This window comes from Prunus dulcis, chromosome 7, assembly GCF_902201215.1.
Source record: "Prunus dulcis chromosome 7, ALMONDv2, whole genome shotgun sequence".
Classification (NCBI taxonomy): Eukaryota; Viridiplantae; Streptophyta; class Magnoliopsida; order Rosales; family Rosaceae; genus Prunus; species Prunus dulcis.
This window is the reverse complement of record NC_047656.1, coordinates 10,753,471-10,777,239: the sequence shown is the minus strand read 5'-3', so window position 1 is coordinate 10,777,239 and position 23,769 is coordinate 10,753,471. Positions and strand designations below refer to the sequence as shown.

The 23,769-nt window shown below is 36.2% G+C and overlaps 4 protein-coding genes and 2 non-coding genes across 9 annotated transcripts; 3 read left to right on the top strand and 3 right to left on the bottom strand.

Annotated features, from left to right (window-relative positions):
- Positions 1-353: 353 nt before the first annotated feature.
- On the top strand, positions 354-3,962 carry LOC117634702 (histone-lysine N-methyltransferase ATXR4). Of its 2 annotated transcripts, none has more exons than XM_034368892.1 (7): positions 354-741; positions 937-992; positions 1,405-1,531; positions 1,988-2,057; positions 2,170-2,349; positions 2,767-2,838; positions 3,677-3,962. In XM_034368892.1, exons 1-7 carry the CDS (start codon positions 370-372, stop codon positions 3,793-3,795), a joined length of 996 nt encoding a protein of 331 aa, XP_034224783.1. In that variant the 5' UTR covers positions 354-369; the 3' UTR covers positions 3,796-3,962. The 2 variants fall into 2 exon arrangements, with proteins under 2 accessions (XP_034224783.1, XP_034224784.1); XM_034368893.1 differs by lacking the exon at positions 3,677-3,962 and adding an exon at positions 2,942-3,666.
- A 599-nt stretch (positions 3,963-4,561) lies between these two features.
- On the bottom strand, positions 4,562-4,633 carry TRNAG-UCC. The gene has a single exon. It is a non-coding gene; the product is annotated as a tRNA-Gly (tRNA).
- A 915-nt stretch (positions 4,634-5,548) lies between these two features.
- On the top strand, positions 5,549-9,062 carry LOC117635024 (fatty acyl-CoA reductase 2). Its single transcript, XM_034369349.1, has 10 exons — positions 5,549-5,678; positions 5,785-6,177; positions 6,299-6,402; positions 6,532-6,731; positions 6,842-6,942; positions 7,066-7,273; positions 7,509-7,670; positions 7,794-7,875; positions 8,082-8,479; positions 8,583-9,062. The coding sequence occupies exons 2-10, from the start codon at positions 5,799-5,801 to the stop codon at positions 8,746-8,748; spliced, it is 1,800 nt and encodes a 599-aa protein (XP_034225240.1). The 5' UTR covers positions 5,549-5,678; positions 5,785-5,798; the 3' UTR covers positions 8,749-9,062.
- Positions 9,063-10,883: 1,821 nt separating this feature from the next.
- Positions 10,884-14,191, top strand: LOC117635712 (lipid phosphate phosphatase delta). The gene is made up of 8 exons (XM_034370070.1): positions 10,884-11,266; positions 11,393-11,488; positions 11,625-11,699; positions 11,807-11,937; positions 12,290-12,393; positions 12,483-12,611; positions 13,270-13,385; positions 13,635-14,191. Exons 1-8 carry the CDS (start codon positions 11,105-11,107, stop codon positions 14,043-14,045), a joined length of 1,224 nt encoding a protein of 407 aa, XP_034225961.1. The 5' UTR covers positions 10,884-11,104; the 3' UTR covers positions 14,046-14,191.
- Positions 14,192-14,404: 213 nt separating this feature from the next.
- On the bottom strand, positions 14,405-14,478 carry TRNAV-AAC. Its single transcript has one exon. It is a non-coding gene; the product is annotated as a tRNA-Val (tRNA).
- A 1,572-nt stretch (positions 14,479-16,050) lies between these two features.
- On the bottom strand, positions 16,051-21,956 carry LOC117634155 (serine/threonine-protein phosphatase PP2A catalytic subunit). Of its 3 annotated transcripts, none has more exons than XR_004586738.1 (11): positions 21,700-21,940; positions 20,799-20,855; positions 20,201-20,284; positions 19,981-20,052; positions 19,169-19,240; positions 18,865-18,905; positions 17,822-17,888; positions 17,137-17,240; positions 16,889-16,978; positions 16,677-16,784; positions 16,051-16,525 (listed from the first exon to the last, which is right to left on the bottom strand). XR_004586738.1 is itself a non-coding variant. In XM_034368097.1 (11 exons), the coding sequence occupies exons 1-11, from the start codon at positions 21,790-21,792 to the stop codon at positions 16,460-16,462; spliced, it is 942 nt and encodes a 313-aa protein (XP_034223988.1). In that variant the 5' UTR covers positions 21,793-21,956; the 3' UTR covers positions 16,051-16,459. The 3 variants fall into 3 exon arrangements, 2 of the variants coding, with proteins under 2 accessions (XP_034223988.1, XP_034223989.1); XM_034368097.1 differs by having other exon boundaries at positions 17,137-17,328; positions 21,700-21,956; XM_034368098.1 differs by lacking the exons at positions 16,051-16,525; positions 16,677-16,784 and having other exon boundaries at positions 16,888-16,978.
- Positions 21,957-23,769: the final 1,813 nt, after the last annotated feature.

Below are 23,769 nucleotides of genomic sequence, written 5' to 3'. Positions count from 1 at the left end.
GATAACAAATGAAATACTTAGTTTTAAGGAAAACAAATGAAATCCTTTATGTAGTTGTATTTCTCTTATTAATGTTGAAAGATATTTCAAATTTGAATAATTGTTAAAGGAGTTTAGAATTATGTTACGGTCAGTCGCACACGTGAGTGATTCCTGATTGTTGATGCATGTAAATTTCACAATATATTAGCGGTTGCTAAAATGTGCGTGGACCACTCACCGTAGCAAAATTCATTAGTCTATCAAACAAATTAAACAAGATCGTGTAGCCAAAAAAAGAAAAAGAAAAAAAAGGCTAGTTTGTTTTGGGGTTTCATTTAAAGTAGCCTAGTATAAGCATGAAGGCTGAAAGTTGCAAGTGAGCGAAAAATGGGACTGGTTCGTTATAGTCGTTGGGCTTCGCGCCTCAAAACATTGAATTCCCAAACCAAGCCGTTACTCTCCTTCTCCTCTTCCTCCTCCTTCTCCTCCGCCACCACAGCCGACAATGAAAACCCAGGTCGACCCGGACCGCCTCCGATCCGAGTCGCTCTCACCGAGTCATTCGGTCGAGGCGTCTTCGCGACCCGGAAAATCGAGACTGGTGAGCTCATACACACGGCCAAACCCGTTCTCTCTCACCCTTCTCTGTCAACCATCCACAAGGTCTGTTATTGCTGCCTCAGAAAGCTGAAAACCACAGACAGCTCTCAAGCCCAACGTGTTTCGTTTTGCAGCGACGAATGCCAACGACAAGCAAAGGTAGGCAATTCACATTGTGGGTTTTACCCACCAACTGTTCGAGCTTTTGTTTCTGAAAGAAGTGCTTTGTTCGGCTTCCCTTGATGTTTGAGTCCGAGCTTACTTACATTTTTTTGGTTAGGGGCTATTCTTTGATAAGTAGATTATGTTTTGGGTTTATGTAACTTTCTTCTTCTTCTGCTGCATGATGTATAGGGGTTTCATGATATGGAGATGAGAGCAGATTGGTCAGCTTATGATGACTATTGCCGGTATGTGTGCTTCCTGCATTTCATCATTCGTTGAAAGAGTAAATTCCTCAGTTTCCTGCCATGCTATAGCAATGCCTCTCATGTGGTCTCTTCTTCATTTTGTGTGGGGAACTTCTCCGCCAAGTTACATTGCTCCTAGTTGCACTCTATGTACTCCTATTTTTCCTTGCATGAGCCCCAAACTGTTTTTACATAAAAAGGAAATATAGTTCATGTGAAATGAAAACTACTAATGTTCAACTTCCGTATTTTCTTGTGCTCCCAAATCCCGTAACAATTTTCTATGAAAAATTGCTTTCGACATATTTTGTTATGCTGGTTTTTAAATTAGTCTGTCAAGTCAGAAATGCTTCCAACTTGGTGGTGATAAATATTTACTAATTGTATTATTTGTACTGGTCTCTTTCTAAAGGTCTCGTGGTTTTAAATATCCATTACTTGTGAAGCGGTTGGCTTGTATGGTCATGTCAAGAGCTGCATTTGCCAACCTTCTTGACATACTCCAACCTGCTAGCTTATCTCCAGAGATGATTGTAGAGGTCAGTACCTTTGCTAATTTGTTCTAGCATATGATGAAACTAGAATTCGAAAAATGAAAGTGTATCATGATTTTGTTGAGTTTACTTTTCTTCTTCTATATGTCCCAGTAAGTAGAAAGAGCTTCAAAACATGTTCTTCCCTCTTCTCCTAGTAAACAAAATTCATGTTCTTGTACTGGCCATGTGTTTGTAATGTTTCCAGAACAATTTCAACCTTCATGCTTTCCCTTCAACAGTAATTTCTTGGGTTCTTTGTCTTAAATAAAGTAGGAAATATTTTCAAGTGTAGGGACAAATACATTATTTTGTTTGAGTTCTTAGAGACTGAGAAGCTTAAATTTTTGTCTGATTACAGTTCGTTTGATCTCCAAAGTTTCCCTGCGTTTTGTCAATCTGAAGTAAGTATTACCTGAGAAAAATATTAATTGGTTTATGCATTAAGGTGACAATTTTCAGATGGAAGAGGGTTTTGGCTTGCTAAGGAGTGCCTTTGAAAACTCAAATATCACTGGTGAACAGATGTCATGTATCCTCCAATTGCCTGAAAGTTAATATTACTTTCCATCTTAGATTTTATTTCACTTGTACTTTAGCAGCAGCAATTGGGTAGGGAGAATGCTTTTCTTTGACATTAGAAGTTTTAACTAAACAATGGTACATTAGTGTACTGGCACGGATTCGCATTAATGCATTTCGAATAGAGTTGGTCGGTGCATTGTATGATGATCTCCTGTCATCATTAGCAGCCTCTATAGAATCTGAAGCTGCTGTTGGGAATGCTGTTTATATGCTCCCATCCTTCTATAATCATGATTGCGGTAAGCTCTTCTTGTCTTCTGGTAAAACTTTTCACCCTCATTTATTTTAATTTCGTGGAAGTGAGATTATACTTTATTTTATAGAGAGAACATAGATGTATAAGAAATAAAGTCAAACCAATATGTGCCCTTTGCATGCTGAGCTTATTACATGGAGTCAGCTCAGCACAAAAGTAATGAAGGTTTTAGTTCCAGTTAGTATCTTCCAGATGTTTATAAAATTATTTAATTGAGAAGTTAAATGAAACTTAATTTAGACATGTTATAAGACATTGAATAAAGTAGTTTGCATGCTATGAGAAACTGCACTATGGATCTCTGACTGCGCCTAGACACCTCTATCATCAATCTCATGTCTGATCATTTGAGAAATTTGAATCAGCTGGATGTTTTTTTGTTTTTGTTTTTTTACTACAGATCCAAATGCCCACATTATATGGATAGAGAATGCAAATGCAAGATTGAAGGCCCTTCGTGATGTGGATGAAGGTTTGTGTAATGTGCAGTAGTTTTAGTAATATTTGCAGTTATATACATGTTGCAGCTGGTTGTTTACTAAGGAATGTTACAGTGAATGATTAAATTACTGTAGGGTAATTCTAGAAATCATTGGAGTTGAGGATGATGTGCTGATCCTGAAGGGTGACATTGCACCTTAATTGGTGGGTGTGATCACCTCAATTCGAGGGATATCTAGAATTATGTCCAACAATAAGTTATTTAGGCTTCACTGTAATATTCTCTTCTTAAACAAGCAGCTGCAATATGTGCATAGTTGTGACCGCCCTCAATAAAATGAAGTGAAATACCTGTCCCACCATCTTATTGTTAGCAACTATGGGCATTGATTTAGGGTTTAGGAGCGTCATATTTTCATGAATAGCCTTTGCATCCGTGCAGACATGCTGTTTTCATTAATGCAATACTTGTCCGAGTGCCACCATCTTTATATTGACCGTCATAATGCATCTATGCTAAGAGTATTGATTCAACATCAAGAAGTTGGTGGAAAGTAAGGTGTCCAAGCTGTTGCTTCAGACACATGTGTCCTAGACGATTTGTCGTAACCGTATACCATTAGTAAGTGGCACATTAGTTATTGATAAAACTACATGAGAGGAGCTTAGCCAGTAAAGCTCTTAATAATTTTCAGAACCATTTTCTCAAACCACTTTTTTAGATGAATGACCGTTGATTTATAGGCTATTAGCTTATCTTATATGACTTTGGGCTAGGGCAGCTGGTCTATAAGCAGATATGACTTTGCTGAGTGATACTAAATGGGGACCAGAAAAGTACATTAGTATTGAGTATCTTTCATTTTCAGGTGAAGAGCTCCGGATCTGCTATATCGATGCAAGCATGGATCATGATGCTCGGCAGAGTTTCCTGTCCCATGGGTTTGGTTTTCAGTGCAATTGTCATCGATGTCTGACTGGTGATTAAGGGTGTTATTTGAGAACCTGGCTTTTAATTAATCAATTAATTTTAAATTTAGGAGGGAGTTTCAAATATGAGACCTCTTCCAATCTTTTGGATGATAAATTTAGTTTTTTAATTAACATTTTGCTATAACTTCAGTTATGAAGGTAATAATACCGGATTTTCGGGCATTTGATTTGTGTGTTTTTTATTTTTGGTTTGTCTATGGGTCTTTGATTTGTGTTTCATTTTGTTGATGCCTGATTGTTGGGCCAATCTATACAAAAATTCATTTTATATGCATTAAGAAACTCATAAATTGATAAATTGGGATGCAATATCAACATGATTTAGGAATTAACAAAAAAAATGAAATTGAGAAGTTGATGCAATGGCAGCATGATCAATAATGATCCAGCACTTTATGTCCTTCCGTTGTGTTTCATACAAACATGTTAACATATACCACCCTAAACACAACAAACATGTTGATATATACCACCCCATTAGAGTGGCGCTATTATCACCCTCAGTCCTATTTCCTCACCAATTTTTTACAAATATATGAGTTTAAAACAATTAATTTACTTCTTAAGAAAGATTGATAGAATTTTTCAAATAAAAAATAAAAGAAAAATTGAAGGACTACCAAGGCAGTCATGGATGTTCCTCGGTTAGTTGGTTGTGTTACCCACCATGAAACATGTGAAGGAATAAAAAGGAAAAACTCGTTTGTGCATTTAATCGAACACCTCACATGCAGACATGGAAAGCGAAAAAAATTGAAGTTTGCGTCTGCCGGGAGTCGAACCCGGGTCTATTGCTTGGAAGGCAATTATCCTAACCGTTGGACTACAAACGCTGTTCTTGATAACTAAGCGCTACCAACTTATTTATAATAGAAACGTCGGAATTAATACTTGGAAAAAGAATGACAATCATGGTCATTTTATTTTATTTTTATTTTTATAAACAGATCAGGTCAACTGGTTGCATGCAGGGGCGGAGCTAGAATTTCAAGGTTGGCAAGGACAATGTATAAAATACTAATATAGAAGATACATAAATATTCAAAAATTACATGTTAAAACTAAACATAGTTAAGTTATTCACGTATATTTTGTTGGAGCGGGGTCATACTCAAAATTAACAAGGCCTCTTTAAGTTACCATTTGCAATGTGAATATAGAGTAGAGGGTGGCCAAGGTCACCCTTCGTCTAAGAGTGGCTTCGCCACTAGTTGCATTAATAAATATTCATATATCTAAATATTTGTTTTTGCATTAAATTGATAAAAGAAGAAAAGTATATGATTATTTTTTCAAAGTACAAATAACATTTTTCTAAAAAAAAAAAAAATCATATAATGTAGGTTGAAATTTACGGACTTAAGTAAGTTAACTTTTTAAGAGTACAAATAACAGTTTCAAAATAGAAAATAATTGACATAGTAACGTAGGTCAAAATTGACGGGCTTGGCCACCAAAATTTAGTGATGGACCCGACTAACCCCAGCCCATTGTTCATTGCCCCACGCCCTTTTTTGCCCTTCATTTTGGGGGTTAAATTATATAGGCACATAAAAAACGTACCTCACCCAAGAACACTAATCAAACATAGTGAAGATGACAAGAGAGTTCCCGCCAACTTTGCCGTCGGTAAAAAAGTGTGAAAGGGGTTGGCATAAAGAGTGCCCTTTATCCCAAAATAAAATCTCCCTATATAAGCACCAACACCATTTCCATATATTCACCTAACTGCTATCTCCCTCCTTCAAAATGGTCTTTGCCTCACTCTCTTGAAACCAAGTTCAAAACCAGACCAAACCAACCCATCTTTCTTATGTTACAGAGACCAAGTAGTTTACTTGCCTTTTTTATATTTGGTTCAGGAAGTGTTTAGCTAAGGTGTCAACCCAACCATGCATTTTTAACTGCAACAACTTTAGTTTGTTAAACCTTTTTTTTTTCTTTTCTTTTTCATATGATTAACTTTGTCTTTCGTATTTTCCAGTTTTGTTGGCAGTGATGGAAGCTGTTTTCCTCAATTCTTTTTCATCACCAACAATTGCACCAGATAAAATCTTGAGAGTGTCTGATCACAAGAGGGGCTGGTGCTTGTTGAGGAGAAAAAATAGTGTAATTTTGTGCCAAGGGTCTGGTGGCAATGCCATCAAGACTATTGGGTTTTCTTCTAAAGCTGTGAAGGATGCAGGAAACCTGGTTTTGTCTCCAAATGATCAGAAGAGCCAGAAAGAGAATAATATTGCAGTGAAGGATTTGGTGTCTTTTGGTGGATCACCACCATCTACTTCTTTGGTGGAGATGCATGATGGCATTGGGATTGTAAAATTTCTTAGAGGAAAAGGGTTTTTCATAACTGGTGCAACTGGGTTTCTAGCAAAAGGTATACGCTTGTATCTTGATCATTCTTCAAATGCTCATTTTCCATGAAATTAGAAAAAATATGACAAAGATCTTGATGTGTTATGTGAATCTTATTTTTCCCTTTTGTTAAAACTGTCCAGTTCTTATTGAGAAGATATTAAGGACACAGCCCGATGTGGGGAAGATATTTCTCTTGATCAAGGCGAAAAACAAGGAAGCTGCAATGGAAAGATTAAAAAGTGAAGTATGTTTCTCTGTGGTGTTGTGTTTCATATGTTTCTATTTGATGTTGAATTTCTAACCTGCTCAAATCCATTCATTATTTCTACTTCCTGGCGCTTACTTTGAATTTTGGTGTTCGGTTGCGGTGTAGATCATAAATGCTGAGCTTTTCAAGTGTCTCAGACAAACTTATGGAAAATCTTATCAAGCCTTCATGTTGAGCAAGCTAGTTCCGGTGGTAGGAAATGTCAGTGATTCAGATCTTGGGCTAGAACATGATATAGCTGGTTTGATTGCTAAAGAAGTTGATGTCATTGTAAATTCTGCAGCTAACACAACATTTCATGAAAGGTTATATGGGCTTTTACCTCTGGAAGTTCCCATTTCTACACTAAATGTGTTATGAACTTCTCTATAAGACTTCTGATTGTGATAGATTTTCATACCATTCTGTTCCGCAGATATGATGTGGCTATAGATATAAACACAAAAGGACCTTGCCACCTTATGGCCTTTGCAAAAAAGTGCAAGAAACTTAAGCTCTTCCTGCAAGTATCAACAGGTAAGTAAAATGTGTGGAGAATCATGGAGTATTAGAAACCGATATCTATAGGTGATTGCCTTCTATAAAATTGCTTTTGCCAATTCTAATTTTACTTAAAAATCTTTGCCCTCTCACTTGCAGCATATGTTAATGGACAAAGGCAAGGAAGAATTATGGAGAAGCCATTTTATATTGGAGAAAGCATAGCAGGGGAAAATTACATATCTGAAACCCCACCCGGATTTTATCCCCTGGATGTTGAAAATGAAATAAATCTGGCTTTGAATTCCAAAGGAGCTTATGCAAACAATGAGGTGGCTCAAAAGATGAAAGAGCTGGGTTTAGAAAGGTAAGCGGCTTGACTTTTTTTTTTTTTCTTCCCTTCCTTTTGCAATTTTCCTTTCCTTGATGCTTTATTTGGTTTCCAAGAAGATGAACACTGAACCATTTCATTCATATCTGTTTCTTCTAGACTTGTAAAATTGATAAGGTCCTTGTTTCCCATCAGAAAGAATTGGTTTTCACATTAATGGACAAAACTGGGATCTGATGTCTTTAACATGACAAAACTATCATCTAATCAGGGCCAGAAAATACGGATGGCAAGATACATATGTGTTCACAAAGGCCATGGGAGAAATGCTGATTGATAAAATGAGAGGTGACATACCAGTGGTTATTATCCGACCTAGTGTCATCGAAAGCACTTGCAAAGAACCATTTGCCGGATGGATGGAAGGAAATAGGTATATCTCAAGTGTGAAGTTACCTTGAAACTGAAATTGCTATAACATATCTCACCAAAGAAATTGCTTTCAGTGTTTCACATAAAGCTTTGAATTAAACCTCTATTGTCCCTGTTTTCCCAGGATGATGGATCCAATTGTTTTGTACTATGGAAAAGGGCAGCTCACAGGTTTCCTAGTAGATCCAAATGGGGTACTTGATGTGGTAATTATTAATCTTTTATCTATTTCATTTGACCCTTATGCATTGTATGTATACATGACATTTTGAGCAATAGATTGGAGAAGAATTTTAGGAAGAAATGACCAAATATGCAGCAGAAAAAGTATGCAGCATCCATTATGCATCTATGTATGTTCACATATTCATTCCCTGAATAGTTGCTGGACTCTTGGCATGACTACTTGCAGGTTCCAGCTGACATGGTTGCTAACGCAACCTTGGCGGCCATTGCGAATCATGGAATGGCTCAGAAAAAAGACATCAATATCTACCAGATTACTTCCTCAGTTGCAAACCCCTTAAATTTCCAAGAACTAAGTACACTGCTCTATGAGCATTACAACTCCTCACCGTGCGTGGACTCGAAAGGCAGGCCAATCCAAGTTCCATCGATGAAGCTCTTCAGCTCAATGGAAGATTTCTCTGCTCACATTTGGAGAGATGCCCTTCAACGAAGCCAGTTAACAGCATTAAATTCCTCAAATGGGAAACTGTCTCGGAAACTTGAAATGATCTGCAGAAAATCAGTTGAGCAAGCAAAGTACTTGGCTGCCATTTATGAGCCATATACTTTTTATGGTGGAAGGTATGATGCATTGAGCAATAGCATTGTGACTCTTCACTAAAACTAAGATCAAGCATGAATTAGATATATAAATTTATGTTTTAAAATAAATCACTTGCTGCAGGTTTGACAACAGCAATACTCAGAGACTAATGGAGAGGATGTCTGAAGAAGAAAAGAGGAAGTTTGGATTTGATGTGGGGAGCATAGATTGGAAAGACTATATTACAAATGTCCATATTCCAGGTCTTAAGAGGCATGTTTTGAAAGGCAGAGGGGTGTGTAGCTGAAACATTATGATGTCTTGTGTTACCCCAACACATCTCAAGAGTCCTACAACTAATTTGTAATAAGCCAATATTACTTTCTCTTCTTTTTTTTTTTTTTTTCTTTTCTTCTTTTTTCCTTCTTAGCCTGAAAATCTGGTGGGAGATGAGGTGCAAAAAAGAAGTGTTGCCTCTCTCCTAGTGGTGTAACTTATTTCATTAAACTTCTAGCATCCATGGTCTTGGGTTTTCTCATCCGTTCTTGTAAATCTTCATAGAACCTGGGGTTGTTTGGTATATCTGCATGGAATAAAAATCAAGAGCTCCACTTATGGCAACTGGATCCAAGAAATTAATTAAAAGGTTCGATCTTGAACATAGGACATGGTTGAGGTATTAAAGTTGAAGTCTGAATAAGAGGCTTGTAACTCAAGTAGATATGAGCATTTATTCATGCACTCGAGGTTCTAGGTTCAATTTCCCCTCTCCCATATTGCCTGTGTCAAAAAGTTGAAGTACAAATTATTCAACAAATGTTGTCCATAAAATCTGATTTTAAATTCTCCTCCAACAAAATAGACTCTAAATGCCATTAGATCAAAATCTTGCATCCTTTCAGTATTAGGTTAGAATTCTAAGTTTTGGGCCCTCAAGCGCATGAGTTAGGAGGAGTATTGTTAGAACATTAAATTGTTGGTCCACATGTTAACAACTTTAAGTCTTGAAAGCAATGGTAAACCAACCAAGTTTAACTTGGTATTTATAAAAGGGTTTTATTGGCCACTTGATCCTACATGTTCTCTGCAAATACTCCCTGAATTCTCTTTGCTCTGTCTGGTTGCTACCCAACCTTTCTGGTTGGGAGACCCTACTAACCACGAGGGTAGGGGTGTGCTTTGTGCCACTTCACCTACCAATGCCAAGGTGAACAGCCCAAGACTACTATGCCTTATCTGAGAAGGTTTCCATAGCAACCAATCACTTTAATGTATTGTTTAATTACAAGCCCATGTTATTAGGCTCGGCAATTCCCTTTGCTTTGTCTCTCATTGAATACTTGTAATTTTTATCTATAATATATGAGAAAAAGTCCTACTCATGGGTTAAAAAATAATTAATTTTAATCTGATATTCTTGGATGTATTTGATTGTATTTGAAATTTCAACACCATCACCATCCAAAAAAAAAAAAAAAAATCCTCAACTTGGACTTTGTTTCATAAATGGGTTAAAATACATGTGATTTGAAGATTTTTTCAAATCTAATAAAGGATGAACACTCTCTTAATCAAAGTGTTTTTAAATGAAACCCATTGTTGGTCAACTTTGAAGAGCTCCCCATAAAGCTTGGTAGGCCATCCTAGAAGAAGAAACATTTCTGTAATTGTTGGCCACCCATACCATATACACATACACCTCTTTTTTATTTTTCTTCTTTGAGTGGTTTAGATTTAAACATAATTTTGATATTGCTTGTCCTTCTTTATGGATAACGCGGTGGCAAAATTTTTGAGTTTGACTCATAACTAAATAAGTAGTTGACAACCCCTTTCCATGATGTTTCAGCTATTTTGTTGAAAAATAAAAAATCAATATCAGCAGAGTTTTTTTTTATTTTAATCCTTTTCCTTCTAACTCTTTCTTCTCCACAAATTATATTGAACCATTCTTGTAAAGAACATAGAGTTATCCTATATTAGGAAAATAGAGAATACAAGCGATGTTGGGGGAGAAATGCTGCATGACCTCTCGAATGTAATAGTAACTATTTTTAACCACTTGAGCTACAAGTCTCTTCTAAAATAAAGCTAAAAACAAAAGGAAGTTGAGGAGAAGTTTCAAATGAATAATTTGAATTTGAACTTGTAATTAAAGTGCTTAATTGAACTTTTTGATAAGTTAATTTGTTTATGTTAATACAAAATACAATTTTTGTTCGCTAAAGAAACTTCATTTTTAAATTGAATTCATGCACAATGACGAATATTCTGCTTAAAATTTTGGCATTTGGGGCTGGAAGGTTCTCTTGTGTGTGGCAGACATTTCTCCTTGCCAGTCAAATGTCCAAAAAACAAAGCAGCTCAGACAAATGATATCGGGGTAAACTATAAAAATGATTAATGCCACAATAATTAAGTACAAGAATAATAATATTTATTTACCCAAAAACAGAAACAAAACCCATAATCCCATTGTGCAAAGAAAGAAAGAAAAAAACTTGTTTCTGGCCAAAGTCCAAGTCTTACCGTTTGTTTTTCAATTTTGGTTTCTTTGTTTTCTGCGTCTCTCCTAGTCTTCTTGTTCTTCTACTCCCTTTCCGATCCTTCTCTCTGAGAGACACCAGAGAGAGAGAGAGATAGAGAGAGAGAGAGAGAAGGGAATGGAGAGCATAGCAGTGTGGCAAGGGGCAACACTCTGTGGGATTGTGTTATGGATTATAGTAGCTTCATATCTCGATGTGACTCGAAAGCTTCGATCTTTTCTGCAACCATGGGTGGCTCAGCATGTCACCACAGACACTCCTCTCATCCTCCAGATCCAGGTTTCATACTATTAAAACCAAGATGACCAAGATGACCCAGATGATCATTCTGATTCAATTCTGTGTATTTCAGTTATATTTGACTTTTTTTGTTTTTGGAATTTGTTTTTTGGTTGGATTTTGCAGAATTACCAGCATAGGTTCTTGGATGCTTTCTTCGCTGGCTTGTCCTGTGTTGTTTCTGTGCCCTTTTATACTGCCTTTCTTCCTTTGCTTTTCTGGGTATGCTTTTCTTCCCCGTTTAATGGTGAATTTGATTTGTGTGATTGCTGTTATGTCATTTTTGGGTTGTATGCTTGCTATATTAATCAGCATTCTGAGACTTTTTTATGTGTTGCTCTTGGCTGACCATTTGTAGAGTGGGCATGGAAAATTGGCTAGACAAATTACCCTGTTGATGGCTTTCTGTGATTATATGGGGAACTGTATAAAGGTAATCAGTTCCTTCTTACTGTTTTTATTTTATTTTATAAATAAAGTTGGTTAAGTGCTTCATGTTCATATACCAAGTTACATATTTTCTGTGTTTTGTGTGCGTAGGATGTGGTATCAGCTCCTAGACCCAGTTGTCCACCTGTTAGAAGAATAACCGCTACAAAAGATGAGGAAGATAATGCATTGGAATATGGATTGCCATCTTCTCACACACTAAACACAGTTTGCTTGTCCGGGTATTTACTTGCTTCTTGTCAAATATATGCAGCTAGGCAAACCTATGCCAACATTGTAGAAAGCTGTTTTCTCAAGCATAAACCTTTAGGCTTACCTAATGATAAACGTGTTTCAAAAGGTTATAAATACTGTTGCTTATGAAGGTTTTGAATATATACTCCGAGTGAGTCAAGACATTTGGTTTAAGCTATTCCTTTGGCCAGAGACTTTTATCACAGTCTGAAGCAAAACTTTTTCTATTCAAGACTAACCAGCATTTTATCAATACATGTGTCAGGAAGTCAAGTTCATGACGTATGAATTACTGTCATATACACACTGAACATTTGCTCTTGTGTTAGGGGTTTCCAGATACCTTTTGCATTACATCCTATCATATACTCAGAATGAAGATTCCCATGTTAAGTTTGCTGGATTCGCTCTTGTTTGCTTGCTTGTGGGTCTCATTGGTTTAGGTGAGTTTATTTTTCTCTAATGAATTTTCGACAGCTACTTTATTTGTTTATTCTTTAATCCCCAAGCTGAACTTGTATTTTCTTCATAGGAAGGATTTATCTCGGCATGCACAGTGTGGTTGATGTCATAGGTGGGCTTGCTATTGGATTGGTGATCCTTAGGTTCTGGCTCAGTGTTCATGAATATGTTGACAATTTTATAGTCTTGGGACAAAATGGTAAGCACAGCTGCTAGTCAACTTACCATTATATGTTTTTGATAACTTGGTCGAAACAACCTAGATAGCAAACAAAACTAAGCTTTTGAAAACTTAATAACACAAGATGAAGCTTCTGCACTGTCAGGTGGCAGCCCCAAAGATGGCGAGCATGAAAATACACAAATAGGAAGATATGTCCACAACATGCGCTTTTGCATGTCAGGATATGGGATACATTCCATACAGAGATGGCAATTTTAGAAAGTGTTCTGTGAGTATATCCCTTGCAAGATTGAAACAGGCATGAAATTGGGTCTGATAGGAACATGAATTCATATGAAACACATGAAGTCATAATGCGATTTGAAAACTTTCTAGAAATGCTTTCATATGCAGTTCTGTCTAATAGAGGGGAGCCACCCTTTAGAAACTGGGGACGGGGACTTTGAAGTCATAAGTGGGTTGTTTTTGTGATGTCCAAAACTGTATTATGGATTTTCATAAATCTGGTTCAGGTTAAAGCCGAATGCTGAAACGTAAACCTTATTGGACTTCTTTTGAGATAATTAGAATGGGGTTACCTTAACACTCTTGGAATTGCAATGACAAATGAATTAAGGAATTTATAACTTGGCAAGTATGCATGTATTCTTACTCCACACTGTTTCTATTGCAGTTACATACTTTTGGGCCGCCCTGAGCTTCATTTTGCTCTTTGCTTATCCAACTCCTGAATTTCCAACTCCAAGTTTTGAGTACCACACAGCCTTCAATGGTGTTGCATTAGGAATTGTAAGCAATCATTTATCCTTTAACATCACCCATTGTTGCTTATTTGAAATTTTCATTTACTATTTCCCAAAGTTTATTTTGAATCATCCATATTGCTGATTGATATATGTTATCATGTTAATAATCTTAGTGTTTATATTCACAATAGTTTTAGATAGAAACTTGTTCCCGAAATTTATGCAAAGTTGTGCTGTCTAAATTATACGCTTTCCTATAATATTCATAACTAAAAACAGCAATGTTATCCAGGTATCTGGGGTCCAGCAGACATACCATCAGTTTCACCATGAAGCTGTTCCACGTGTATTTACGTCACAATTAACAATCCCTGGCTTTATGGGTAGAATGCTTGTGGGGATACCGACAATACTTATTGTGAAGTTCTGCAGTAAAGCTCTTGCTAAATGGATTCTTCCAGTGCTAGCTAACACCTTGGGCATTTCAATAAAGTCCACCACTTACATTGCGTCGCTAAAGGGTTCAAGTAATGGGAAAAAATCAGATGGGTTGAAGCAATCAGGTTATGTCCAAAAGCTGTTCTTTTTCTCCAGCCAAGACTCATTTGATGTTGATACTGGTATACGATTCCTTCAGTATGCGGGCCTGGCATGGTCTGTGGTAGATCTTGTTCCCTCCCTTTTCACTCATTTAAGCTTGTAATGCCTCATTATTCTTATGATTAGCAAACACTTTAAATTTCCCAATGGAAATATGTCCTCAATTCAATTTTGTAAATAGTATATATGTTGTGGTATGAACATAAATCGATTTTGCTTATTTCCACAGAAACCCTTCTCCAGATTTAACACAATTTGGTCAATTCAGGGCTCTCATTCCAAGAGCTGCAAATCTTGAATGTGTAGGAGGAAATTAAAATGGCAATGGAGGTTATGATGAAGTATCGTTTAAATAAGCCTAATAACTCAACTGAAGAGAATTTTTTTTAAAAAAAAACTTGGCCTACGTATGGATTCGCCAGCCCCTTACCCTTTCTAAATTTGGCAAAAATAAGAAGCATATGGCTTCGCCCAGGTTCGAACTGGGGACCTTCAGTGTGTTAGACTGACGTGATAACCAACTACACCACGAAACCTTGATGTTATAAGCCCACAATGTTTATTATATATAACCTTTTCAGCCACCATGGTAAGCGCAGCTTGCAATTTCTCATTTGAGGCATTAAATGACTTTTCCCACTATTTTATGACTAAGTTTTGAGTTGGATTCAAAATCAATTAATCATAAATTTTTCATATTTGACTGAATAAATTGTTAAAAGTACTAAATGCGGCTATTAGAGAGTGTTACAATCCGTTGCGACTTTAGCAAATTCAAGACATAAAAATGTGGAATTGAAGGCCAAGATTTGTTCATTAAAGTGAACTTTCTGTCTAGGATTAGAGAGGCACAAACCGTGCAACCAAATCGGAAGGATTGGGTTTTGAGGTTAAATCATGCATTGTGAGCTTTATAGGACAGCATATTACAAGACACCAATTGGCATGTCACCTTATCGCCTTTGTTTTTTGATTTATCTGCCATCCTTAACCCCACCCCAGCAAAAATTGGCACACTCTACCTGGGGAGCTCCCAAGAAAAAGTAGTGAGCGGACACACACACAACATTTCTCCTGTCATAACGTTGCATTTCTCTTTTGTTATTAATTGTTTATTTTAGGACTTTAGTTTTTAACCCTGTTTGCTATGCTTTCTACTCAGTTTCTATTGCAGAATCCCTCATCTTTGAACATTTGCCTCTTCTGTGGAAACTGAAGGTCAACAGTATTCGATAATTGCCAACTTGAGATGATATCAATATCAAAATTGATCTGCTTTTGTTGAACAAATCATTTTGATGTTTTTCCATGCTGTTATGCAATGAAATGGTGAGTCGGTGGAGAAAAACTTTGTTGCAACATGGATAGCATTATTTCGCTATTTTTGACAAATGATGCTATAACACGCGTAATAACTTTTCCACATGACATTGTTATTGACCGAGAATAACAAAACGGTGCTACCTTTGTTTCATGCAAATGTTTCTTGAGTTGGCGACTCTTCTATGATACTTCTATTGACATGTTGGAAGGGCTATGATACTTTTATTGACATCTTGGAAGAATCCCTTCAATCGTTAGCTGTTCCCAGCCATTGGTTGTCAACTTGAGAAAACAGAGTGCACGTTATCCTTCAAAAAAAGCCTTGATTCACAAGACATCAACTAAACACAAAAAACAGCTGTACACGCCAAATGTGCAGTGGCATGCATAACTTGGAACTTCTCTCAACTGGAAAAAGTCTCGATCATGAGTACTGGCTTAAAAAGACATTGAAATTAAAAAGGCAACCCTACTAAAAAAAAAATTCGATAGGCAGGGAGGATAGGGGATCCAGTTAGAGAAGTAAAAATTATGTTTAGAAATATCCCACATTCGTGTCGAATTGGACCCCCCTCAGCATAATTCTGAAAATTGTAAACACAGGTAGTTAACTAGACGAACCTGCGCTGTCACAGTCGCAAGTTCCAACCACAATTCCTTTAAATCCCTCCATCCAAACGAACCCTTTACAGTATTCAATCACTTATTTGTACAATAAGCACTAGGGGAGTGTTCTCTTGCGCTATGGGGGAGAAAGTGAAATTCATAAAAGAACCATCATCACATTGCCAATCATCACTGATAAAGTAATTGAATAGAAGTGCAAAACATCCACTAATAATAAAGTTCCATGCACCCTTGAGAGCCCCAAAAGAATGGGACGGGTGAGCAAAACGTACAAGGAGAAAAAGATAGAAGTACAAAAACCAAAAAGAATATCCACATATTCTGCTGGATATGATACAATAATTACGGTGTGTCAACAGCTAGGCAAACTATTTGGTAGGAAATCCAGCAAGGTTTAAGTGAAATCAGCAGGCACCTTACCTGTGTTTTTTACATCGTCTTGGAATCCTATAACCAGACAGGTAGACTTAGATTTTAAACCCAATAGTCATCTTGTGCAAAAACAATGTGCAACCAGCAGTGGAAGAGCGGAAGAGCCACAAAATAAATGGCACCAATGCACCAGCTTCACAGAAAGTAATCAGGTGTTCTACGGGTAACATCTGGCTCTCCTCTTCTAGGAGCTGGCTCAAACTGCCAAAAAAAAAAGTTCACATTTCATGCATGCACAAAATTCAGCCATGTTTTACTACTTCAATGCGTGTGTTTTTCTGTGTATGAGAGAGAGAGAGAGAGAGAGAGAGAGAGAGAGAGAGAGAGAGAGAGAGAGAGAGAGATGGAGAACCTGGATGAAGGTATGGCCCCTGCAGTCATCGACTTCTAAAACAGAAGCCATGTTCCCACAGCGATAGCAATAATTAGGTGCACTAAATATAGTAACCACCTTTTGTTCCTGTCCAGACAACACAATGTTAGATTATTAATAAACCTTACCCGCTGTGTACCAAACAAACAAGACAATGAAACAGCTCAAGTTTCACAGATAAAAAAAATTACATGAGCCCAGTTGAATCCATCCATAACCAACTGATGAGCTCTTGCAATCAACTTTAAACTGTTTGTATGATTAAATTGTTCAGATATATCCTGCCAAAAGCATAAAACCAAAAAGTGAATATTTGATCAGTAAGAACTAGATAGACAACAACCCAAACGTCATATACACTATATGTTAAGGTGACCATTTGAACTTCGGATGGTGCAATATCTTCAATAAAAGAAACCTATGAGATATTTGAAGTTACCTGGCCAAAAGTATATCCCGCACCACGAGGTGAAATACCCCAACCACATCGGTCGTCTGGGTCAGACCATAACAGATCACACATCGGCCCTTCATGTGGAACCTCTTGAACACGATCAAAATTCCTTATGTTATCAAGGTTTTCAATGGAAGGGGACAGCCCACCATGCAGGCAAAATATTTCTGACTCAACCTAAAGAGAAATAAGGACAGACGACTATCATAATAGGTGATCAACGTTTAAAATAAATATACTTCAGCAAGACATACTGAAGACTTGTTTGCTAATCACATTAATATTATAGTGAGCCCAATCAATGAGAAAAAGTGACTTTAAACAAGCAGCAAACAACAGGATCAGCTCACCAAATATATATATATATATATATACATCTAAAGAAATAATCTGAACAAGTATATCTCTCCTGCTTTTATCTTTTATTGAGAATGCTAATACTTGCAGTGTTTTGACCTACCATTATTCCTCTCCAACACAGCAAGACATCTAAGTGTTCACTAATTGCATTATATTAAAGTAACCCCATAAATGCAAAAGGTGTATGTAAACTGCAGAAAACCACAAAATCAGCTTGAAGAAAATGTATTATATTTATAAAATCATCACTTTTCATTTCATTTTTATCCACAATAATATTACATGGACAAAGTGGAAATTTTTTACTAACCAATGCTGTCAGTGGAAAGTAGTCAAAAAGGTCAGTGAAGATCTTCCAAACATTGGCATTGCCATACCTGTAAATAAATCAGCAGAAGATGCACCATCATTGAATTTCCAGAGGATCTAAAAGCAAATAGATTGTTCTACATGCACGAGAGTGTACACAACCACGACATAAAGTACAATTTAATCTGAAATGCAAAATGGCCAGAAACTAAAAGAACTCAAAAGGCTATGTTTTTACATTACAACACTGGATAAAAATGTCAAGCCAGTACCTGAATGACAAGCAAGCAACAGGCCTTAAGAGAATGATACAGAAGTGAAAGTCCATCGAGCATGTTAACCTGAACCTAATCTATCATGATTTATTGCATCAAGTGTTGCACCGTGCCATATACTACACAAACAGACTATACAATAGGAAGAAGCATAACTTAATAGAAGCTTTCAAAACTGCACTATGCTGTACTAATTTGCACTAGAGATTGCTCATATTGTTGAGATGATAATAACAAACCAATTTTTTAAAAGAGAATCAGTCCTAACCAGTCAGGATAAAGTTCAAAAAGTTTGATTAGAACGTACTAATGGTACTAATATGCCTTCAATTGATATGGGTACAATTTTGATTCTACTTTTTATGACCTCAGGTAGAAAAAGCATTCGAGCTAGGGTTTGGCAAGTAACTATCACATCTTCATACTCTCAGTTGGTTCGAGTCTTCATGTCCAAAAATAAATCATATATTTCCAATGTTTCAATCCTGTTTGTTTATTTGGTTCACCTAATCATATTCCCTCCAGCATTTGCTCTAACCAGTCATTTGTTGATTATGAAAGTTTGTATGCTTTTTCTTTACTGTAAGTAGAAGAAACCCGATGTGTAACCCAAAATAAAAAATCAAAAGAAACCTCATGGTTTCTCACAAGTTTTCATCAAAATTCACGTTCCAACATGACATAGATTACAAACTTAACATTAAATGCAACTAGTATTTTCAAATATTAGGTTCTTTACACTAAAGAAAGGTGTGCGCAGAATACTCACTTTCGAAGACATTCATCGTAAAACCCATAAACCTGAGTAATCTGTCAACAAAAAAAAATATATATATATAAACAGGTCTCCAGATCAATGCTCCAGCACAATTTAAATTTTATAAACGCACAGTAGATTATTATTGTCTAGTCATAGAACCAGCACTGTACCAAGTAAAAACAAACAATAACAAAATATCCTTTTTCAACAGACTTGACACCATTTGTAACAAAAGAAACTAAATGTAAGCTTTATGGCAGCTGCTGAAATCAAGACAAAATAAGTCAAAATAACTTGGTGAAGGGCAAAATACCTGACGACTTTCATGGTTTCCTCTGAGAATAGTGATACGCTGAGGATAACGCACTTTCAGGGCCACTAAGAGCTGGATGAATGTAAAAATCATTATCAGCATCAAATTTTAAATGCATGAAAATAATGAAAAATTGCTAAACAGACATCAGATGGCACACATTTTTAAGGGAGAAAAAAAAAAACCAAATTTATACAAAGCCAGTCAAAAATTGAAGCATTGTGATTTGACAAGATTTAGCCCCTAACCAGATGGATTGTCTTGCCAAATCATGACTGGCGCCCTTATATGATATATCATAAACAATGCACTCACCCCAATGCTAGCCTGAATTCCATAGATTGTCACTCAGAATTTCAAGGAAAATTTTATTGACCGACAAAAAAGGGGATAGTGCCTTTAAATCAAATGTAAAGCACTCACATACAAGTAATATTGTATATGCACACAATATTCATTTACTTGGTAATTTTTAATTCAACACTGAGATTTTAGTACAACATAGGAAGTTCTTTGTAAAACTTAGAGAAGGCAAACAACCTTACCCATCGGCCCATACACGAAATAAAATGATGCAAAATGAAAACTGTGCCAAGCTTTTCACAAATTGAGCACCAAGTGTTGAGAATCAAAATATAAACAAGGCACTGTAATATCTCTTTATTATTTGTTCTTGTACTTGTCTTAGCATATACTAGTATGGGAACTGAAAAACATCTCTACGGCAGTACTTCATGATACTACAATTTTTGCAATTTCAAATGATATTTTGTCAGGACCATAAGAAAATCAAGTAATTGATGGTTACATACCGTCACGGTTTCAACAGAATAATAACCACGGTCCACATAATCACCCATGAACAAGTAATTGGTATCAGGACACTGTCAAAGAAAATTATATCATTTAGATCCAGACCTTGATAAGAATGTTGACAAATAATAATCAAAAGTATATTTTAAAACCCAAATAAAGGAAGACAATACTGACACAGAAGAATTGAATAGAAAAGGTCATAGTCAGAACTGATACCTTCCCTCCAATTCGAAAAAGCTCTGCCAGGTCGTGAAACTGCCCATGAATATCGCCACAAATTGTCACTGGGCTTTTCACAGGCTGTGGTACATGAAAATAAAAAATTAATGTCTCCCTGTATAATTTGAAAGATCTAACTATTCAAATGAATTTCAAACAGAGCTGTAATGCAATGATGGTGGATAGTGTTCAACCATAACATTACAACAAATAAAAATATTACAAAAAGAAATTAAAACCTTCCTGCACATAAAGTGGCCATTCCTAAGCCAACACCAGATCAACTAGTTCAGATGAATAACAATATTAACACTTTTATCTCATTACACTAATCTCTTTTAACCAATACTAGCCAAAATTATATGAGTAATAACTACAATAATAATATATTACCTTCTGAACTAATCACATAAAGTCCAAAACGATACTATCTTTAAAAATAAAAAAGGAGCCTACACGGCTTCCCTGATGTCTCCGAGACAAGATGCATTTCCCACTACACACACATCCAGAAATTGAAATTGAAATATATTCCAGAAATTAAGAGTTAAAGAAGACCCACGCAAAATGAAATAACAGTGAATAAAGACTGCACCTGAACATTGCTTTCTCCCATTAGAATTTCCTTTGCTTTCTCACATAACCCTCTCACCTACAATAAAGCAACAAAGAAAAGATCATGTTGGAGAAGAGAGAAAATTGGGAGCTTTATTTGCTACACTGATTACAAATATTTCACAAAAGATAAGAAGTGGATGTTGAAGAGGGAGGGTTTTGATACTCAAAGCAGAAGATTATTTTTGCTTTTTGAAAAAATTGCAGCAAATCTTGACATAGAATACTTCACAGGCATTATCCATAGCCATTTCTATGGTCGGATATTTTCACAATTTTCCCACAAAATCGTTAAATTTCAGTACCAAAACATCTTTACCACTCTCTCCATTAAAAATTTCAAAATACCGGCACCTCGCTCAAAATCATGACAAAATGATTCATCTCTAAAACTGATTTTGGTGAAAAGCAACTTCCAAATCCAAAAATAGCCCACATCAATAGGTGCCACATTTTTTTAAAGCTCATATTTTCTGCCTCACTACTAAATAGAGCTCATAAGTTATCTCTACTGGTCCCAATAATTTGTAAACAAATCAAAGCACAAAAATTTAAGAAAAAGTAAAGAATTTGATTTAAAATCACAAAAAACAGAATCTGAATTACATCACTACAAAAACACAAATTAAGAAAATCCCCCATTTAGTTGCTAAGAAAACTTTTCTTTATATACAAACATACCAACTCAAATTCAATCAGAATTAGAAATCTCCACAAATCCAACAGAAAATAAAAAATCCCATGAATCCATTTCCTTTCCTATATTTTCCATGCAACCCAACGGACCCCAACCCAACCCGAATCCTCAAATTTCCCAATCAAACACCAATCAATCATCCGCAAAAACGAAAGGAATTCAAGAAATGAATAATGTACAGAACCTGTGGTTCCGAGAGTGGCTTGCACTGCATAAGTTGCTCGATCTGCTCGTTCAGATCACTGCTCGTATCCGAGGATACAGAATTGACGCCCATCTTGCTTCTCTCTGCTTCGAGAATCGAATTGGGATTACTGGTATTCGGATTAGGGATAACCCTAACCCCAGATTCAGAGATTGGTTCCGGTCCTCACTCTCTGATCGTGCTTAAAGCAGAGGTGAGAGGACGGAGACAAAAATGAGAGAGCGCGTGAAGGAGAGAGCGAGTGGGTGTGTAGGCGTTGCATTATACGCCACCTGCTGCCACGTAATGGTTGAATTACATAATTATCCTTACGGAGTTTCTATTCTTACATTGGACGCCGTTTGTTTCGTTTGTGTGGGATTGGCTGATAGGCCCGGCCCAAACCCTGTATATCACTCTTTGAATAATTAGAGAACTTCTAAATGCACCCCATAATTTAGTTACTACACCCACGTTTTAATAATTTTTATTGTGGGGATTTTCTTCTTATTCCAAATGACATAAAAGGAGCCCTAAAAAATATATAATTAAAAAAAAAAAAAAACCATCCGTTGATGGGGATAACTTGTCATGCGATGGGATAAATCAACAATAGGATGACACATATTGCGTTGCGTGACATAAACATTATAAATTTCAACAAAAATTACATGTCATTCTACAATACTCGACCTTTCTGGAGACCTATATTGGAACCTCAATTGAGGTTAGGGCTAACGTAATTGGCCTTGTTTGAGGCAGATAGACAAGTTTTCCAAAGTACAGAGCGAAAACTATATTTGATGACTCATTCGGACGCACTAATAATTTTTATATAGAGAAATAAATAAACTTTAAATCTACTTATGTGCTTCATTTTGGCTTTAAAATGGTTTCATTTCCCTTAAAAAAAACATAGTAATCTCATTAAAAATCAAATGAAAAGCCTATGGTGTTTTAGCTTTTGAGATGAGCTGTTATGACGGTTAATGTTCAATGACATTTCGGAGAAAGTGTTCAGAGCTTTGGTGTTTCCATATAAAAATGAATAGACTTGAAGGATGAGATTCGAACTTGAGTGCAAGAGGTGGGTTCACTATCCTTGAGCAACTGACCTAACCCACATCTAAAAAATCAAACTTGTGTAAATATAAGAACTATTAAGAAATATCTTTGTAAATATTTGTAATATATTTACTTGCCCAAATTAGTATAGGCCAAATCCCACCAATATTGGATCACGACTTCAAAACCTTAACTTGAGTACTATTTGACGTTTGAAATACAACAAAACATTCAACCATTTACTTTCTCGAGAAGAACTTATTTTGTGCCTCGTACCGAAAAAAGTGTTGGGACTTCTAAAAGAAATTTAGGCGAAAAAGGGCTAGAACACATAAAGTTGTAAAAGATAAACCTGTGATGCGAAGTCACGGGCGCCTTGGAGGTCTTGATCAATGATTTTTCATTAAAGGGTGGGCATTTGAACTAATGAATTGGTGGAGCGAGCAGAACCAAGTCAAAAAAATTCGACAACGACTGTGTTGACCAAAAAAAAGTTCACCAATGCTTAAAAAAATCGAAACGGATGATTTTGGATTCCTTCTCATCCCGGTTATTGCCTTGGAATTGAGAGCAAATTGATTGGAAGAAGGGAAATCGGAGTCACATCTATTAGACATGACATGGGTAATATTTACGAGTGGCAATCCCAGTTCAGTTTGTGTGTTGTGTTCGTATGGGATTGAAACACATGTATTAGACTAATTGGGTTCACATGAACACGACAAGATTATTAATCATGTAATAATCTGTTTAATGTTTTCAACACAAACACCACGACACGGTTGTTACGTATAAAAACGAGATGACACACGTAATTAGTTTACTATTAGGTCGAAATTGAGTTTTGTATTTGAAGTGACACGATTTACTTGTTCTTTAAATAAGTTTATATTTTCAACGCAATTAGAAATTTTGTAATTATATTCAATTTAAAGATCATACGCAATATTTCATTTTTGAAGTAACACGATTAACTTATTTTTTAACAAGTTTATATTTTCAACA

Coding starts and splice junctions, on each gene's coding strand:
- LOC117634702 (XM_034368892.1), top strand. CDS start 370: ATGGGACTGGTTCGTTATAGTCGTTGGGCTTCGCGCCTCAAAACATTG. Junction 993..1,404: donor GCTTATGATGACTATTGCCG/GTATGTGTGCTT, acceptor CTCTTTCTAAAG/GTCTCGTGGTTTTAAATATC. Junction 1,532..1,987: donor CTCCAGAGATGATTGTAGAG/GTCAGTACCTTT, acceptor GACAATTTTCAG/ATGGAAGAGGGTTTTGGCTT.
- LOC117635024 (XM_034369349.1), top strand. CDS start 5,799: ATGGAAGCTGTTTTCCTCAATTCTTTTTCATCACCAACAATTGCACCA. Junction 7,671..7,793: donor GGATGGATGGAAGGAAATAG/GTATATCTCAAG, acceptor CTGTTTTCCCAG/GATGATGGATCCAATTGTTT. Junction 8,480..8,582: donor TATACTTTTTATGGTGGAAG/GTATGATGCATT, acceptor CACTTGCTGCAG/GTTTGACAACAGCAATACTC.
- LOC117635712 (XM_034370070.1), top strand. CDS start 11,105: ATGGAGAGCATAGCAGTGTGGCAAGGGGCAACACTCTGTGGGATTGTG. Junction 11,489..11,624: donor TTCTTCCTTTGCTTTTCTGG/GTATGCTTTTCT, acceptor GACCATTTGTAG/AGTGGGCATGGAAAATTGGC. Junction 11,700..11,806: donor ATATGGGGAACTGTATAAAG/GTAATCAGTTCC, acceptor TTGTGTGCGTAG/GATGTGGTATCAGCTCCTAG.
- LOC117634155 (XM_034368097.1), bottom strand. CDS start 21,792: ATGGGCGTCAATTCTGTATCCTCGGATACGAGCAGTGATCTGAACGAG. Junction 20,856..21,699: donor AGCCACTCTCGGAACCACAG/GTTCTGTACATT, acceptor GCTTTATTGTAG/GTGAGAGGGTTATGTGAGAA. Junction 16,526..16,676: donor GGGGCCATACCTTCATCCAG/GTTCTCCATCTC, acceptor TTTTTTTGGCAG/TTTGAGCCAGCTCCTAGAAG.